Genomic DNA, 18,441 nt, shown 5'->3' on the forward strand with positions numbered 1-18,441 from the left:
GCTCCTGACAAGCTAGAGCAGGGGTGGGCAACCTCAGGCCCGGGGGCCAGATGTGGCCCCTTGCTTGCCAGGATCCAGCCCCGAGACTCCGCACTAGGGAGCCCGCACTGCCACCCACTCGCAGGGCTGGGGCACACAAAGTCCACTATCCTGGGCTCCCCTAGGCTCTGGTGAGTGAGGGGAACATGGGGAGTGTCTTTCTGCTTCTCAGTCAGGGGCTTCTCACTTGTGTGCAGCCCTGAAGTGATTTTTCTGTGGGTCAGCAGCCCCCAACCCAAAAAAGGTTCCCCACCCCGACCTAGAGTCTGATCCAAGAATTAACTCCAGTTCTCGGATACAGCAGTTGCAAGTAAGAGCTTAACTCCATTTACGGGGAGATTGACGCTGCAGAAATCGACCACCTGGGATTTGATTTAGAGGGTCTAGTAAAGTCATTCTAAATCGATTGCTGATGGCATCCCTGTTGACTCTGGTACTCCACCGGCTCACGAGGAACACCCTCCCACAGTGGGAACACCGTGGAAATTTGACCTAAGGTACTTTGACTCCAGCTACGCTATTCAAATAGCTGGAGTTGCGAAGCTTAGGTTGACTTTCTCCCCCAATGTAGATCTGGCCTTAATCTCACAAGTCAGAATGGACCAGGCAACGGAACGTGGGAAAAAGAGTTGCTTGTTTCAGTGGGAAGTTTTCCTACAACATGCGTGGCTCCCCTGGGTTCAATGGCTAGCTGGATCATATGGAAAAAAATGGCAGCAGTAGAGAGTTAATAGAAACATTTAAAAAACTCACGGTTGCCGACAGCTTCCCTCCATTCTTCTGAACATACATGACCGAGTCTCGTATCAACAAGAAGAGACTGAGCAGGACATGTTCCATGTCATAGATTCCGTACATGCCTTTGGTCAGCCCTTCCAGGGACCGAATATACTCTCTCCAGTGGTGATCTATCTCTACCACACTCGCCAGGCACCCTTGCATCACAACACTGCAGTATCCGGCACAAGGCTTGGCCATCAGGAGCCCTTGGCAATGAGAACAGTACCATATCCTTAACAGTGCTCGTCCGCATTCCTTGCTGAACTTCAAGTGGTCAGTGCTGTTGATGACTTCGATCCCCAAGTTGAGCGCCTGTAGAAAGGCCCGCGTGGCCTGCAACGACTTTGACACCTGGGTCATCATAATCTTGGGATAATTACCAAACACCCTGAGGTCCCGCCTCGCTACCCGCAGGCATTCGCTCATTTCTCCAGAGGGATTGGGGAAGCCTCGATTCATCAAGTGAGAGTAGACTAAAGGGAACAAGCTGTCAAAAAATTCATTGACCATGTCATTCACATTGATGTCCGAGCCCAGTATGTAAAGCGAGATATCTGTAAAAAGTTCTCCGACAAACTTAAGCACTCTGGACCCCATGTTCTGGTAGTGGTTCCTAAACATGGTGTTGGTGTAGTTTCTTGCATGCCGTACTACAATTTCGAAGGCTTCTGAAAATATAAACAAAACAAAACAAGAAATCAAGAGACAAACTCTGTGGGCAGGTCTTCACTATGGGCTGGACCGATGGGCAGTGATCAATCCCAGTGAGGGTCAATTTCTTGTGTCTACTATAGACACAATAAATCAATCACGGAGCAGCTGTCCATTGACCCTGGTACTCCACCAAAATGAGAAAAGTAAGCGGAGGTGACAAGAGAGTATGAGCTGTCGACATACTGCAGTGAAGATATCGAAATAAGTAGGCCAAAGAACATTGACTTCAGCTATGTTACTTATGTAGCTGAAGTTGCGAACTTAGATCAACAGCCTGCAGTAGTGTAGACAAGGCCTAAGATGGAACAACGAATACTAGAACATGTTTCTGTTGCTAAGACTGAGGTACCATTCACACTGCTGTTCATCAACTGATTCACATCACACCTGTAGCTGTCATGGCTAGATCCAGTGTAGAACTGAACCATATCAGAGGCAGGCAAGTTCTGAGGAATATGTAAACTCTTCAAACTTAAGATACATTTCAAACAACAAACGCTATGATTTAATTAAATGTCCACTTTTATAGAAAACATTGATTACAAAAATGGACTAGGATTGCAAGTTCACTCACACTCTCAGTTGATTTGAAATTAACAAGAATTCTAGATCAAATTTCTTAATTTAAGAAGGACACAGACTTTTTGCCAACCTGTACATTACATCAAATCAGGAAATGTTAAACGCGGACATTCTACCATGACAAGGAAAATATTTATGCATTCATAGAGGTTATTGAGATTTAGCTTTCTGCACTAATTCTTCATTAGAGGAGTCCTGTGGTACCTTAGAGATTAACAAATGTTTTAGGCCAGGAGTTTTCCTAGGTAAACCCCACTGATGAAGCGGGTTTTACCCATGAAAGCTCATGATCTAATAAATGTGTTAGTCTCTAAGATGCCACAGGACTGCTTGTTATTTTTACAGTTGCAGACTAAGATGGCTACCCCTCTGAGTCTTCTTTAGAGGGGTTTTTTTTGGGGGGGTCACTAATTTTTGTGTAAGGTTCTGGGGACTAAATTCTCTGCTAGTGCACATCAATACAGTGCTTAGACATCTGTATTCAGGGCCAAACTCTGCCTTCCAATATACATACACAACTCTCATTAGTTTCTGGAAGTATGCAAATGTGGAAGACAGAATTCCACGTTTTACCAATCCTCTCTGCAAGACCAAGGAACGTTCTACATTTATTGCCTTTATACCACAAAGTGGACTAATTCAAGAGCTCACTGAGCAAACATGGCCTAATTTGTATACCTTGCAGTATTTTCCTGCTCAAATGGTATCAAGGAGACATACTCACATTTCCTCTCTCTAGGTATGCAAGTGAACAAGCGTGACATTATTGGATTAAAATATGACCATATAGATCACTGATGCAACCATTCTTTTAGATTTGCAACAAATCTTGTGCAACTCGTGCCAAGTGAGGTGTCTATGCAACGGTTATGATTTGCCAGTTATGGTTAGGCTATTTCTAGCCTCATCGCATTTTTGTATTTGAAGTTGTGAGCACTGGCTAATTACCTCATTTCAAATGTTTGATCCTGGGGAATGCCCACAAAATATTTAGCCAAAAAGCATGGAAGGACTATTCAAGTGGAATGGCTCATCAAAAGGACCCTTACGCTCATAATAAAGCATGGGAGCCAATCAACCTCACAGCATGGACTTTCCCGTGAATGTTCAGATTAGCATGTGGGCAGTGACTTCCACTAGGAAAGAACTGAGTCATGCATGGAAAGATGATTGGTACACGTGATCGCTCATGGGACTAGACACTATCTTGTTACTGTACTTTTCCACAGGAAGGACAATGGGATTCCCTTCATCTTTGTCATGAACAGGAGGAGTGCTGACTAGCACCCGGTGACTAAGGAGTTAACTTAGGCACGTAGCAAAGATGTCGGCCAAGGGGCTGGGAGAACCAGTCGAGAAAAAGGGTTGAAATTTGATTTGGATATCGGTCCCCTGCTTTCTTTGAGTGGGAGAGAGAAACTAGGAGTTGAGACACACTGGGGCTACGGCTACACTATAAGTTTTGCCGCAAGAGCCTATGCAAATGAAGCACAGATTAGCATTTTCTCATGCTTTATTTGCATACTCTCTTCCGATCTGTTTTTGTGCTAGGGGTTTTTGCGCAAAAACAAGCAGTGTGGACGTTTCCTTTTTGCGCAAAATCCTTATATGGATCTTGCGCAAAAAGGGTTTTTGCGCAAAAAGGAAACATCCACACTGCTTGTTTTTGCACAAAAAACCCTAGCGCAAAAATGGATCGGAAGAGAGTATGCAAATAAAGTGTGAGAAAATGCTAATCTGCGCTTCATTTACATAGGTTCTTGTGGCAAAACTCGTAGGCTACGTCTACACTGGCACCCTTTTCCGGAAATGCTTAAAACGGAACAGTTTTTCCGTTATAAGTATTTCCGGAAAAGCGCGTCTACATTGGCAGGATGCTTTTCCGGAAAAGCACTTTTTCCGGAAAAGCGTCCATGGCCAATATAGACGCGCTTTTCCGCAAAAAAGCCCCGATTGTCATTTTCGCGATCGGGGCTTTTTTGCGGAAAAGACTACTGGGCTGTCTACACTGGCCTTTCTCTGGAACAGTTTTCCCGGAAAAGGACTTTGCCCGAACAGGAGCAGCATAGTTTTTCCCGGAAAAACAATGACGATTTTACATTAGATCGTCATTGCTTTTCCAGAAAAGGAAGTGGCCAGTGTAGATAGCTGGCAAGTTATTCCGGAAAAGCAGCTGCTTTTCCGGAATAAGTGGCCAGTGAAGACACAGCCGTAGTGTAGACATAGCCAGAATGATTTCAACCCAGGCAAGACTATCATGCCCCACACGGAATTCAGGGCATGGCAGCGGACTGAACAAAGAGAAAATTAAAAGCGAGTACCAGGGAAATGTGAATCCACTCACATTCAAACCAAATCACAAAATAAAGAAAAATTACCGTGAATTGTTCTTTGTGATTCTATGCCTCCCCTCCCCCTTTACCATCAAAGCAGTGTGCCAGGTTTTTTTTCCCTCTGTTTTAATTCAGTTTCCTCCATTGCTTTGCAACATCTAGCAGCTGAGGATGCTTTATCAAGATTATCTTTATTTTATAAAAATAATCACTTCTTTTTAGGTGACAATTTGATTCGTTTGTCCGGGAAGGTCTGTCTGTGTGTATTCTGCAGGCCTCTGACTGAGGGGCCAGCTACCAGAGACTGCCGCTTGTTTTTCGCTTTTCTTTTCCAAGCTCTTTGGGGGCAAAACAGCTGGGGATACCCCTGGGGGTGACTTCAAGTGTTCACCCCTGGTTTTAGGGAAAAAACACTTGATGGTGGCAGCAGTTCCCCAAAATCTGTGCATTATGATTCTGAGGGGAAGTTATTGTAACCCGTGCCTGTAGAGGCAAGAGTCTGAAGCTCTCTTGTGGGCCCTCACCTTCTGCGCTTGGGGTGTGTCTAGACTACATGCCTCCTTCGACGGAGGCATGTAGATTAGCCAGATCGGAAGAGGGAAATGAAGCCGCGATTAAAATAATCGCGGCTTCATTTAAATTTAAATGGCTGCCCCGATCTGCCGATCAGCTGTTTGTCGGCAGATCGGGGGAGTCTGGACGCGATGCCCCGACAAAGAAGCCTTTCTTCATCGACACAGGTAAGCCTCGTGAAACCAGGCTTACCTGTGTCGATGAAGAAAGGCTTCTTTGTCGGGGCATCGCGTCCAGACTCCCCCGATCTGCCGACAAACAGCTGATCGGCAGATCGGGGCAGCCATTTAAATTTAAATGAAGCCGCGATTATTTTAATCGCGGCTTCATTTCCCTCTTCCGATCTGGCTAATCTACATGCCTCCGTCGAAGGAGGCATGTAGTCTAGACACACCCTTGGAGTGCCAGAGTGGGGAACAACCTTGACCATCTTGCAGAAGGTATAAAAGGCCCTGGGTACCCCTCCATCTTACCTCTTTCCTGCTCCAGTTTCTCTGGACTCACACCAAAGGGAGCATTCTAGCAAAGGGACTGAAGTCCTTCCGATGACTTGGAAGTCACCAAAGGCTTGGCCTGAGCCAGCGTTCGATTCCATCGCCGATACAGGCCTGAACCAGGAACTTTGCAATTGTATCTATTTTGGATTCTTTTCACAATTTTAACTCTCACCTCTCTTTCTTTTATGAATAAGCCTTTAGATTTTAGACACTAAAGGACTGGCAACAGTGTGATTTGGGAGTAAGATCCGAGGTATGTATATTGACCTGGGAGTATGGCTGGCCCTTTGGGATCAGAAGAACCTTTTATTCCCTGAGACTGATTTTTATCACCATTCATCCTGTATAAGAAGTGCTACTGGTTGTGAGACGGGGAACTGGAGTGTCTGAGGGAATTGCTCCTACGACTTCGTTAGCCAATGTAACGAGACAAAAGTTCTCTTTTTGAAGGGTTGGGCACGGGCGGCGGGGGAAGACCCAGCTGGGGAAGGCAAACCCAAGCCCCACCCCTTCCACCTGAGGCCCCGCCCCTTCAGGAACCCTTCCCCCGGTGGAGCCAAGCCCCGCCCGATCTTTCCTGGGCACCTGGAGAGCCGGAGCTGTGATGCCATAGCCCGGGTCTCCCAAGTGGTGGGGAAACTGGACTGCTACATCCTGGCTCCAGCCTTTCCTGGCAGCGGGCAGTGTTTGCAGCTTTGGGAAGGCAATGCCTTTCCTTGCCTTCATTACCCACCGCCCATGGGGTTGGGTGCACGTTGTCAGTAGAGGCCCCCTGTCTTGGACTGCGACAGCTCTGTCTCTAAACCGTTTGTCCTGAATTAGATATGCTTAGTAATGTTCCCCCAGAGCTACAACAAGTTAAAGAGATGCAGATATCCCCACAAGCAGAAATTAAAGCTTTTTTTTAATGCTAAACAGCTACATTGTTCTAGGTCCCCCTTCTTCCAGGGCACTATTAATAAAATGATAAAAACAACAAACTGCCTCTAGGTTCACAGGTCGCCGACACTTCACAGCACACTGGCTTCGATCTGCGTGCGACTGGACCCACCAACCCAGGTGCGATTTGCATGGGAATGATTCCTGTTAAATAACTGAAGAAAAGGTTTAATTTTTCCTCCATAATGTTCTTTCCCCATTGGGTCAATTGGCGAGGGAGCAGCACGGAAGCCCACAAGCACTGGCTCTCGATGCCAGCGGGGTGACACGTCACGTCGCTTTCCCCCAAGATGGCTGCCGTCGGCTGGCTCAGCCACCAACCCTCTGTCGCTTGGGGGAGGGGCCGTATCATACATGAACGAGGCCATTTTGTAGACTGTCAGGACGTCAGGGCACATACTGTGTCTTGCTCTGTCTCTATCCAGTACTCAGCACCATCAGGCCCTCTTGTTGGTTGGGATCGATAGATGCTACTGCGATATACATCTGCAATTCTAGGCAAAAAGCTACATTAGAAGAATGTTAAGGGCTGAAAAACTAGGTACCTCAAAGGTTAGGAAACCCCCACATTAATCCATGATGCTTCTTCTACCCAGCCCCCTATAAGACGGCGGGAATGCAGCTAGGAATAGAGCCTGCTGTTTTAGAGCCCCTCTTCTTGTGCAAACCGTGCCAGGGGCCCTACTGAACCCACAGCACATATATCCTAATACTTCTGCGCAAAGCGGACAAGTTAAGGAGGAGAGCAGAAACACCTGAACACAAGAGAATTTCTTTAAACAGGGCACTGAGATTAAGACACTTTTCTCCTTTATTCTTAAGGGCACTGAGAATAGCTTCTGCCTCGACAAAAACGATAAAAGCACCTTTTGGGCCAACATCTTTGAGCGCCAAGGATAACCTGTTCCAGGATTTTCATGTTGTCTCTCACCCGTCACTTTTAACCTCTTCTCTGTGGGCTGCCTCAGAAAAGGCATCTTTCTTCCCTTTCCCCATCCCTCTGTGCTTTGCAAGCCAGCGGCAGAGACCTTCGCTGATTAGAAAATATCGCAAACTCTTACACAAACCTGCCACAGCTGGAGAGGCGTCAGAGAGGACAGGGCTGGGTTACAAGAGCAGGTGCTCAGAAGCCCACTCCTTTAAGGATCTAGAGAATGACTTACTATTAGTCATAACAGCCGGCAAAGCGTCTCCAGTTTTTGTTTCTCGGAACTTGTGCGTGCGCCCATGTGAGAACGTAATAGGACACAGGTCAGCGCAGAACCCCAACTGGCATCCTGCTGCCATGTTAGGACATTTTAAACGCTACCCAGTGAAGGATGACAGGCCAAATTCTAATTCTCCCAGCTCCCTGCTTTAAAAAAAAACAAAACACCACGTTTTGTTTTCATATACTCCTCCAAAACCCCTGCTAATTTTAAAACTGACACCACCAGCCAATCACCTCCCACTTCTGTCAAATTCTAAGTATTCCAAAGAGGAGAAAACTCTTGAATTTTGACCTCCATAAGCTCAGAAGAAAGGATCCAGTAGGGAGAGGCGGAGGGTGGGGTAAGGCTACAGAGCCCTGGGCGTCTCACTCCCAATACATTCAAGGACCGGGTTTGCTGATAGTTGTCCCACTTAGAACATGGGATGGTTGAACCTTTTGCAACTTTAGTTGTAGGAAGATAGCGCCAGAAAGTTAAATCAAACTGTCTCAAAGACATTTTCCGTCAAGCGACGGTACAATGTTCTGTAAACAGAACCGGGACAAAAATCCCGGACACTGGACAGGAGTGACACAAAAGCTGTGCTTGGAGACCACCTCAGAACTTCCAATGGACGGGGATATCAGAGGATAAAATCTGGCCCAGCGACGCTTCCTGTTCTATTTCAGGTATTGCCATAAATTCCAAAAGGTGCAGACAACCAACCCTCCTTAAACATCCTGGCCAGTTCTGAATCCCCTTCTAGACTATTGTCCAAACAAGAAATAGCTGAATCAAACACCAGGTGTTGAAGATGGACCCGTCTTTCAGACATCAGTACATCACATGACCTGGCAATAGGCCACGATTTGGGAATGTAACCCGGTGAAGTGCCGCACTTATGCATATCCTGAATATAAAAGTATTCAAAAGTGCTTTAGAAATAGGTATGCAAATTATACCCAGAGGTCACTTTTACCTAGCACTTCATTCAGCTCTGGGCAACGTTCCCTCTAATTTTTCCCATGCACAGAATAAATTGTATTCTGTGCACTGAGATGTGTGCAAATGTGCACCACCAATAGACATACATGCTGCCAGCTGTGGGCATTCTGATCATCAGCTGGGCCACATTTGAGTCTTCTCTGGGTAGCCAATCAATTGCTCGGCTTGCAGGGAACACTGGCTCTGGGGTAGGAATATTACATATCGATTAATTGAATTAATTAACCTCATGAATTCTTGTCGGTTACTCGACTATTCTATGGTCCCTGGGGTCGGCAGCCAGTGTGCTCCGGCCTCACTCCTGTGCTCGCCATCCTGCGATACTGCCTCTGGATCAGAGCACGGCGTGCCAGGCAGGAGCCGGTCCATGAGGCGCCCCTCACGGACCGGCTGCCTGTCACCCCTTGCTGCTGCCTCTGAGGCAGAGGCAGCAACACGGGGTGGCAGCAGTCTCTGTCCAGGGGAGGGTCTGAGCTCCCAGACCCGGCACAAGCCAGAACTGAGCCAGGCTACCTGCCCACCCGTCTCCTAATACACTTTAAATTCAGAGCCGCAGGAAGGGTATGTCCCGGACCCAAAGCAAGCCAGGGCGGAGCCGGGCTGCTAGCCAGCCTGCTAAAAAATGTACTGGCAAGGAGGGTAGGAACTGTGTGTAGTCTATAGCATTAACCTATACGCTTTTGTTTATCAGTTAATCAGTTTATCGACCTCACCATTACATCCCTGCTCTGGGGTAAAATCAGAATTGTGAATCCTAGAACACTAGAATGGGAAGGAACCTCGAGACTCATCAAGTCCAGTTCCCTGCCCTCACGGCAGGACCAAGCACCATCTAGACCAGTGGTTCCCAAACTTTTTGGCATCACGCCCCCCTTTTGATTTTTGAGAAACCCTCATGCCCCCCTCCCAAAAAATAGAAGCAAAACTTACGGTAGGATTGACGGGGGGTAGGATTGATTGTGGCTGGGTTGCCTTGCACCCCCCCCTGGAATTTCTTAATGCCCCCAGTTTGGGAACCCATGATCTAGACCAGTGGTCCCCAACCTTTAGAGGCTCCCGGGCGCCTGGGGGCGGGGCCACTGCCGCGCCGGGTGCCCGGAGGCAGGGCCACTCACGCGCCGGGTGCCCGGGAGGTGGGGCTACTCATGCGCCAGGTGCCCGGGGGGTGGGGCCGCACGTCCTGGGGCATGCCAGGGGCAGAGATGCCCTTGCACCCGGCGCCGGCATGCGCCCCAGGGCCGGGGCCGCCCGAGCGCCTTGTGCCGTGGGCCCGGGGCCGGTGCTGCCGCCCGAGCCGCGTGCCTGGGGCCAACACCGGCACCGCGCGCCCGCATGTGCCCCGGGGCTGACGCCGCCCGAGCGCCTTGTGCCGTGGGCCCGGGGCCGGTGCTGCCGCCCGAGCCGCGCGCCTGGGGCCAACACCGGCACCGCGCACCCGCATGTGCCCCGGGGCTGACGCCGCCCGAGCGCCGCACACCAGGCACCGGTGCATGTCGCGCGCCTGGGGCCGGCGCCTCCAATGCGCCATGCGCGGGGCCGGCCCAGGTTGTTGGCGGGCGCACACAAATGCCCTGGCGGGCGCCATGGCACCCGCAGGCACCGCGTTGGGGACCACTGATCTAGACCATCCCTGATAGATGTCTGTCTGATACATGTGTAAGTGTGCACCGCAACACTTTTGGTCAGAAGTGAAGAACAATAACGTACCCAATTGAAACATTGGGATAATTCAGACAGCCTGCTAGGAGCAGCGTTATCAGGTGAGGACCAAGCCCTCAGCATCACACTCGATGCACTTACGCTTTAACGGCGGGAATACTAAGAGGGCAATTTATCGCGGCCGGCAGTGTACATGCCTACAAAAATAGCCGAAACCCTTCCTATAGAGCGCAGGCAATGGGCAACAATTGGTTCGGCTGGACGCATTTTGTAGGGCAGCCATTTCAGGAGAATTACTGCAAGAGGCAGGACGCCAAAGTCTGAATCACTTCAGCTCCTTAAGTGCAATAAGTCCCCGGAAAAGCAGCGCAGTGAGTGTCATGTGGCCATTACGAAATGGAACTGATCAAAAAAGAGAATAAGTGAAAAAGGTCATAACAATCCACTGAGTGGGGATTATTGACATAAGCATGAAATCACTCTGCTCAGCTCATAAAAATGCCTTGCTTAATTGAAAAGCCAGCTTTTTCTGAAAAGGGTAGGGCCTCCCCAGAGCCGTAGCAACTTAAAGAGCCCGCGGCAGAAGTCAGACTGGCTCAGAATTCAACTGCCAGGATCTTGACAGCTTCTACAGGCTCCTGGAGAGGGCAGAGGCACAGAGAGGCTGAAAGCTTCTCATGGTGGTAGGGGTGAGACACAGGAGAAATTGGTCCTTCCTTAGCCATAGGACTGAAAGTAGATTAGGTCCTAAGATGGGGTCCAGCAACAAAGGCTCAGGCCACGTCTTTACTACGTGGAAGATGGACACTGCCACAATCTATCTTCCGGAGCTCTATTTAGCAAGTCTAGTAAAGACCCACTAAATCGAACTCAGAGGCCACCCCTGTCAGCACCTGTACTCCCGCTCCTCATGTAAGGGAAGCCAACGGGAGCATTTTTCTTGACAAGCACAAATTTTGAATTTTTCTTTACAAGTGCATTTGCTTTCCTAGCTCCGATGCATAAAATATTACCACGCACAAAACACATTTTGGATCCCTTATCAATGACATTGCTGTCACACAACAATGCATAATGGAGCTACATCCCAATTAACAATGGGAAACATTTCCTGACAGGTGGCTTCTTCTGGTTTAGTTTTGGGTAGAAAGTGCATTTTAACTACTATGGAATTATTTTTGGATTCACAACAGCCTTTTCGCTCTCTTCAGACAAGGGTGGGAGGGAGTCTAAGAGATACACACTGGTTAGGGAGTCGAGAGCAGCCTTACTAGAATTAGGGGATCTTTCCTCAGTGGGTTTGTGTCTTGGCTCTTCCAAACCACATCAAAAACTCAAGCTGGGATTTTCTAAGGAGACTGTAGAACGTAGAAGCCGAACTTGCTTGAAATGTGATGAGACTTCGGCACCTAACTCTCCATTTCTTTTGAAAAATCCCGCTCCAGTGAACAGATAACAAGCCCAGAGGCAAATTTCAGCAGTTTTAGAACCTTTCTGCTTTCCCCTAAACTACACCCCCTTGTTAGCAGCTTTCCCTGCTGATCCCTGTTCGCTAGCACCTCGGCGTAAGCACTGACACTCATTTTGATCAGCCGAGGAATGCTAAATCCATTCATAGTTCTCTAACCTTGCTGCTGACTCGGCCATTTCTGGCAGCACGGAACCAGGCCTATGGGTGTCGGGTGAAAGCCCAGCTACGGAAGGCAAGCCCAACCCCCGGCCCTTCCACCCAAGGCCCCGCCCCTGGAGCCAAACCATGCCCACCCCAGCCTGATCCTTCCTGACCATGTGGAGAGCCAGGGCTGCCATGCTACAGCCCCAGCCCTGCCCTCCTTGGCAAGCCATAAGAACATGGAAACGGCCATACAGGATCAGACCAAAGGTCCATCCAGCCCAGTGTCCTGTCTGCTGACAGTGGCCAATGCCAGATACCCCAGAGGGAGGGACCACAACAGGGAATCATCACGTGATCCCTCCCCTGTCACCCACCTCCAGAGAAACAGAGGCTAGAGACACATTCCTACCCATCCTGGATAATAGCCATTGATGGACCTAACCTACATGAATCTATCTAGCTCTTTTCTGAATCCTGTTAAAGTCCTAATCTTCACAACATCCTCTGGCAAGGAGTTCCACAGGTTGACGGTTTGCTGAGTGAAGAAAAACTTCCTTCAGTTTGTTTTAAACCAGCTGCCTATTCATTTCAGTCGGTGACCCCTAGTTTTTATATTGTGGGAACAAGTAAATAACTTTTCCTTCTTCATTTTCCACATCAGGCATGATTGTATAGACCTCTATCATATCCCCCGTTAGTCTCTCTTTTCCAAGATAAAAAGTCCAATTCTTTTTATTCTCTCTTCATCCAAGCCTTTCCCGGCGTCCAGGCTACCTTCCTCTGTGTCGGTCCCAGCCTTAGGCAGTTGGGCATGCAGGCAATTTTGGGAAGGCTGTGCCTTCCCTTGCCTACATTACCAACTGCCCTGACCAGGCACCGTGAATTCCTTAGCCCACAAAAGAGATCATTCATGCAAACCAAAGGGTTGCTTCCAAGTTAGAAAGTTGGAGAAAAAAAAATCATCTGTGAAATTAATTTATTTTCAACACAGCCGGGCCATGATTTCCAGTTGCATGTTGCTGAAATCTTTCAGGGCCCCAAAACTTTTTCTAGTTGAATGTTGAATACTTTTTGCTGCAATTGACCAGTAGAAACTTGACTATTCATCATGAAAACGCCCAAACGGTTTGCTTCCTGTCAATCTGCTAAAAATTATAGCTTCTGGACTGGGACTATTTTCGCACTGTTCTAGGATGAAGGACAGAACCGACACAACCATCATATGGGAAGAGTGACAAGGCAAGAAATAGTTGTTTTAAATCCCTGATAAACGAGGCACTTTCAGACTTATTGCTCAGGGTTCTATTACAGGGCATGGCCAACAGCATAGTCAGAGAGCAACAATGGTTTGCACAAATAACCCGGAGGAACAATTTATATGATCCAGTGCTAGTCATTTTTGAAACTGCTCAAAATATTTAGTTACAAACTTGGAGAAGGTTTGCAATATATGGAGCAGAAAGGAAATAAAGACCAAGAATGTTTCCCCTGGCAGTAATAAAAGAAAACTCAACAGACTTGTTCCATTCTGATTTATACACTAGTGAAATATTTTTTTTAAAAGGACCCCATTCAGACAGACAAAGCTAAAGTTATGTCTCTCATTTGGGGCATAATATTTTTACATTGTCTGTAATATTATTGAATGTCATCAGACTGTGCTACTACTGCAAATGGCCTTTTCAGTTTTATTTCTTTGACTATAAACTGGGTGTTAAAGTCTAGGAAAATGCTTGTTGCCAACCCCAAACGCTGTAAAAAATGAATCAGGTCCCGAAAAAATCATGACATTGGCTAAACAATCATGAGAAATTAAAAAGAAACAATTTTCATAGAATCTTAGAACACTGGAACCAAAAGGGACCTCGAGAGGTCATCGAGTCCAGTCCCCTGCCCTCACAGTAGGATCAAGCACCATCTACATCATCCCTGACAGGTGTCTGTCCAACCTGCTCATAAATGTCTCCAGTGATGGAGATTCCACAATCTCCCTGGGCAATTTATTCCAGCGTTTAACCACCCTGACAATTAGGAAGTTTTTCCTAATGTCCAACCTAAACCTCCCTTGCTGCAGTTTAAGCCCATTGCTTCTTGTCCTGTCCTCGGAGACCAAGGAGAACAATTTTTCTCCCTCCTCCTTGTAACACCCCTTTAGATACTTGAAAATTGTTATGTCCCCCCTCAGTCTTCTCTTTTCTAAACTAAACAAGCCCAATTCTTTCTGCCTTCCCTCATAGCTCATGTTCTCTAGACCTTTCATCATTTTTGTTGCTCTTCTCTGGGCCTTCTCCAAATCTTTCTTGAAATGAGGTGCCCAGAACTGGACACAAGACTCCAACTGAGGCCTGATCAGTGCAGAGTAGAGCAGAAGAATGACTTCTTGTATATTGCTCGCAACACTCCTGTTAATGCCGCCCAGAATCATGTTTGCTGATCATAAAGCGATCCCTCCCCTGTCATCTATTCCCAGCTTCTGGTCAAGAGAGGCTATGGACACCACCCCTACCCATCCTAGCTACCAGCCAATGACGGACGTGGCTAAACAAGCCTCCTCTTTTAAGGCAAGTTTTCCATTACTTGGAGAATCCTAGAAACTTTTTTCTGCACCTGTTCCCATTTGAATTCTTGTTTTTTCAACATGGGGGGACCATGAACCTCCAGGAGCTCTTGGCCTAAGTTTTGTCTGCTCCCTCTGCTGGTGCATGAGGTAGGGAAAAGGGCCTCCTTTTCTCCCTCAGTAACTCATCGGCACGGGAACAGCCCTGCTCGGGTTCGACATCTTTTCACAAGAGATAAGCAAAAAGTTATAGAGCAAGTGCCTTTCACAGCTGCAGCACACTCGTGCTCTGATAATTATTAGTCTCTTGTCAGACATGTTCTTCCCCTAATTATATCTGCCCGTCCACGCCGCAGGCTCAGAAACCATTTATTTTTAATTGTTTGGTTCATCCAACACCCCGCATTTTGAAATACAGTTCCTGAAATTTCTAATAAAAATACTGTGTGTTAACATCTCATTAGGCCTACTCAGAACACTTTGAAAATATGTTCCCGTTTCAGTCTAGGCAACCGCCTGGCTACTAGGCAATTAGCCCCACTGTCGCTTGTCCATTTATTAGCTCTAGCCCACATACAGAAACTTTGTTTGAGTAAAGATCACTAGACTTCTCCAGCCCCCTAACACAAGTTAGTAAGAAGCAGGAAGTAAGCCACTGACTCAGTTTCCCCAACATTCCCATCTCAATCTCCTTTCTCCATGGATAGTCCATGTCTTAGGCTATGTCTAGACTGCAAGCCTCTTTCGAAAGAAAGCGTCTAGACTGCACGTTGAACTTTCGAAAAAGCGGCTTGCTTCGCTTTTTCGAAAGAAAGCATCCAGTGAGTCTGGATGCTCTCTTTCGAAGAAGCCCTATTTACATTGAAGAACGCCTTCTTTCGAAAGAGGAACTTTCGAAAGAAGGCGTTCTTCCTCGTGAAATGAGGTTTACCGCCATCGAAAGAAAAGCCGCGTTCTTTCGATTTAATTTCGAAAGAACGCGGCTTGAGTCTGGACGCAGGTGAGGTTTTTTCGAAAAAACCCCTGAGTCTGGACACAGCCTTACTGACCTCATCTTGAGCTACCAATGGGCAACCTTAGCTCCAACCAGGTTTATTGCTAAGGGCCATGCTCTAAGCTGATGTAAAGCAGTGTACTTCCACCCCGGGAGGTAGGAAAGTCTTATTATTCCCATTTTGTGAGTGGGGAACAATTAAACACAGAATACGCTGAAGTGGCTTCTCCATGGTCATACAGGAAACCAGTAGGAATGCTGGGAAGTGACCCAGATCACCTCAGGTCACTGCTTTAACCACTAGACCATGCTGCCCCCAACACTCTCACAATTTTCAGGCCACCCAAAGTCCACTCTCAACAGACCATTGTCAACACAGAGCCTCTCCACTGAAGTCACTGCGGATTCACCCCAGTGGGACAGAGCAGAATTTGGCCCAGCGGACGTTGCATGGGGTGAAATCAGCATCCGCTACAGCCACACCAACACGGAGATCAGCCAGCCGCCTGTTTTCGGCTGTGTTCCTCTCCTCACATCACTGTGGCCGACAGCTCCCCCAGAACTGAGCATTCGCAAGCTATCAGAGCTTATGTTAGTCAACACAGGTGCTTACGGGAAAGGATGTCACTCCGAAGAAGCTGGCTATGGAGATCGGAGAGTGGGGAAATAAAATCTCCTCTTCTGAGCAAGCTGCCGAGGCTCAGCAGATATTAACAGCAGCCTCTCTAAAGAAAGCCAGACACTGGGAAAGTAAACAGGCGGCTACCGAGTGACAGCAGCCAAAACCCGCCCTTCCCCGAGTCTTTCTGCGAGGGGAATCTCAGAGCACTTTACAACCATTAATTAGACCTCAGCTTGTCTGTGTTTGCCTAGTACAAAGTGTGGAAACAAAGGGATTAGTATGCAGCCATTTTGAGGTTGGTTAGCCTAACTCGTGCTAACTCCGAGACCTAGCAACGCGAAAGCGGTGAGAGACGCTGTTTTTGCCTCTGGTCTCTCTCTTTTCGATAAGAATAGAATGCTGACTCTAGTGAAGAACTTGAGATAAGGTGGCATCTGAAGGGAATTGTTATGGGAAGGGGAACAATTGTTTATTGTTATTATATATAATGGACAGTATATATACTGGCTAATTGTTTTGTATTTGACGATCTACCTAGCAGCAGCTTCTTCCCTTGCAATATTGCTCCAATAAACCGTCTCTGACTACTTGTTGCTCACAAATGCAGAGTGAAGGCCTGTTTTCTTCCACAAAAGGAATCCATGGTGCGCAATACATTTTGTTGCATGCACCCAGGCATGTGTGGATGTGCACCACCTAGAGAAATAAAACCTAACTGTGGGCTCTCTGCTAATCAGCTGGGGGGCACGTAACTCTCTCCTGAGTGGCCGCACAAGCGCACGACTTACAGGGAACACTGACAACAAGAGGGGACCGCAAAGAGGAACGTATGCTAGGCTAGCCCATTTCTCAGCTTTTTACCATTTTGGGGCGCACACCGTGGACCATCCAGTTTTCAGCGGGGGTGTTCCCTAGTAGCTTCCGCTGACTTCCACTGAAACGGTGGGTGCTCTCAGCAATTCTACGACCAGAATGACGTATGCACATGATGAAGGGGGAAACAGCTAGAAGACACGGCAGTTCACTTCTGAAGGACTACAAAGTGATTTTAAAATTGTTAACTAAAGCCTGCATAATACAGGCATTTCTATGTTGGCTCAGCCCCTGGTCTGCTTCAACTAGCATCCTGCCTGTGCCAGCAGCCAGCTCCAGCTGTTTTCGTTTAGAAACCTGAAGTCAGTTATGGAACAATCTTCCCGTAAGAGAATTTTCTTCCTGGCCTCCTCAGCTAAAGCAATTTTTGTGTTCTCACTTCTGAAGGTTTATACCCTAGCTAATGTAACAGCCCTCAACATCCATTCAACAGCTAAGCCTCTTTGGACTCCAGTGAACATAATTTTGGGCAGCAAATTCCTGACACGCGCTGCACCACAAAATAGTGCCCTGCGCCCACGTATTCACCACATTGTAGGGTTACACGTTTTGTACTAAGTAGGTCTTGTGAGGAATCATTTGAAAAGTCATGCTCTGTGGAGCATTGCTGTCCTGTTGAATTGTTTGCATTCCCACTGTATGTGAAGTTAGGAAGTTTTGCTATAGAAGAGCATGCCTACACTGGGGAGTTATTTAGAAATAACAAGGTGAGCATCCACATTGACAAGCCCATTATTTCAAAATAAGAGGCTGGTTATTTCAAAATAATAACTTCTCCTTGTGAAGAGAAATAAGCTGATTTCAAAATAGTTATTTCAGGAATTAATTTTCAGCTTAGAAAAGAGACGACTGAGGGGGGATAGGACAGAGGTCTATAAAATCACGACTGGTGTGGAAAAAGTGAATCAGGAAAAGTTATTTACTTATTCCCACAATATAAAAACTAGGGGTCACCAAATGAAATGAATAGGCAGCAGGTTTAAAACAAACAAAAGGAAGTTTTTCTTTACTCAGCATGCAGTCAACCTGTGGAACTCCTTTCCAGAGGATGTGGTGAAGACTGGGACTTTAGCAGGGTTCAAAAAAGAGCTACATAGATTCATGGAGGTTAGGTCCATCAATGGCTATTAGCCAGGATGGGTAGAAATGGTGTCCCTAGCATCTGTTTGTCTGGAAATTGGTGACGGGAGGGATCACGTGAGGATTACCTGTTGTGTTCTCTCCCTCTGGGGCATGTGGTATTGGCCATTGTCGGCAGACAGGATACTGGGCTAGATGAACCATTGGCCTGAACCAGTATGGCCTTTCTCATGTTCTTATGAGTCATGTGGGACTGAAATACAATGTGATCTAGGGAAGCAGCTAGCCTTTCAGTGGCAACAAAGGAGCAACAGACTCACCAGGCAGATTTACATCTGGACTACCCAGCCAAGTGTTGACAGCCCATTCAAGACTATCTACCCTCCCAG

General features: G+C 47.3%; 1 protein-coding gene across 2 annotated transcripts in view; it reads right to left on the reverse strand.

The window, feature by feature from the left end:
* Positions 1–18,441, reverse strand: part of GPC3 (glypican 3) — a 309,949-nt gene that overhangs the window by 160,762 nt on the left and 130,746 nt on the right. For both annotated transcript variants that reach the window (XM_075941138.2, XM_075941137.2), the window contains exon 3: positions 793–1,487. In XM_075941138.2, the coding sequence (XP_075797253.2) occupies positions 793–1,487 (695 nt within the window). The remainder of the gene's footprint in view (positions 1–792; positions 1,488–18,441) is intronic.

This window comes from Pelodiscus sinensis, chromosome 13 (genome assembly GCF_052426305.1).
Source record: "Pelodiscus sinensis isolate ZL-2025 chromosome 13, ASM5242630v1, whole genome shotgun sequence".
Classification (NCBI taxonomy): Eukaryota; Metazoa; Chordata; order Testudines; family Trionychidae; genus Pelodiscus; species Pelodiscus sinensis.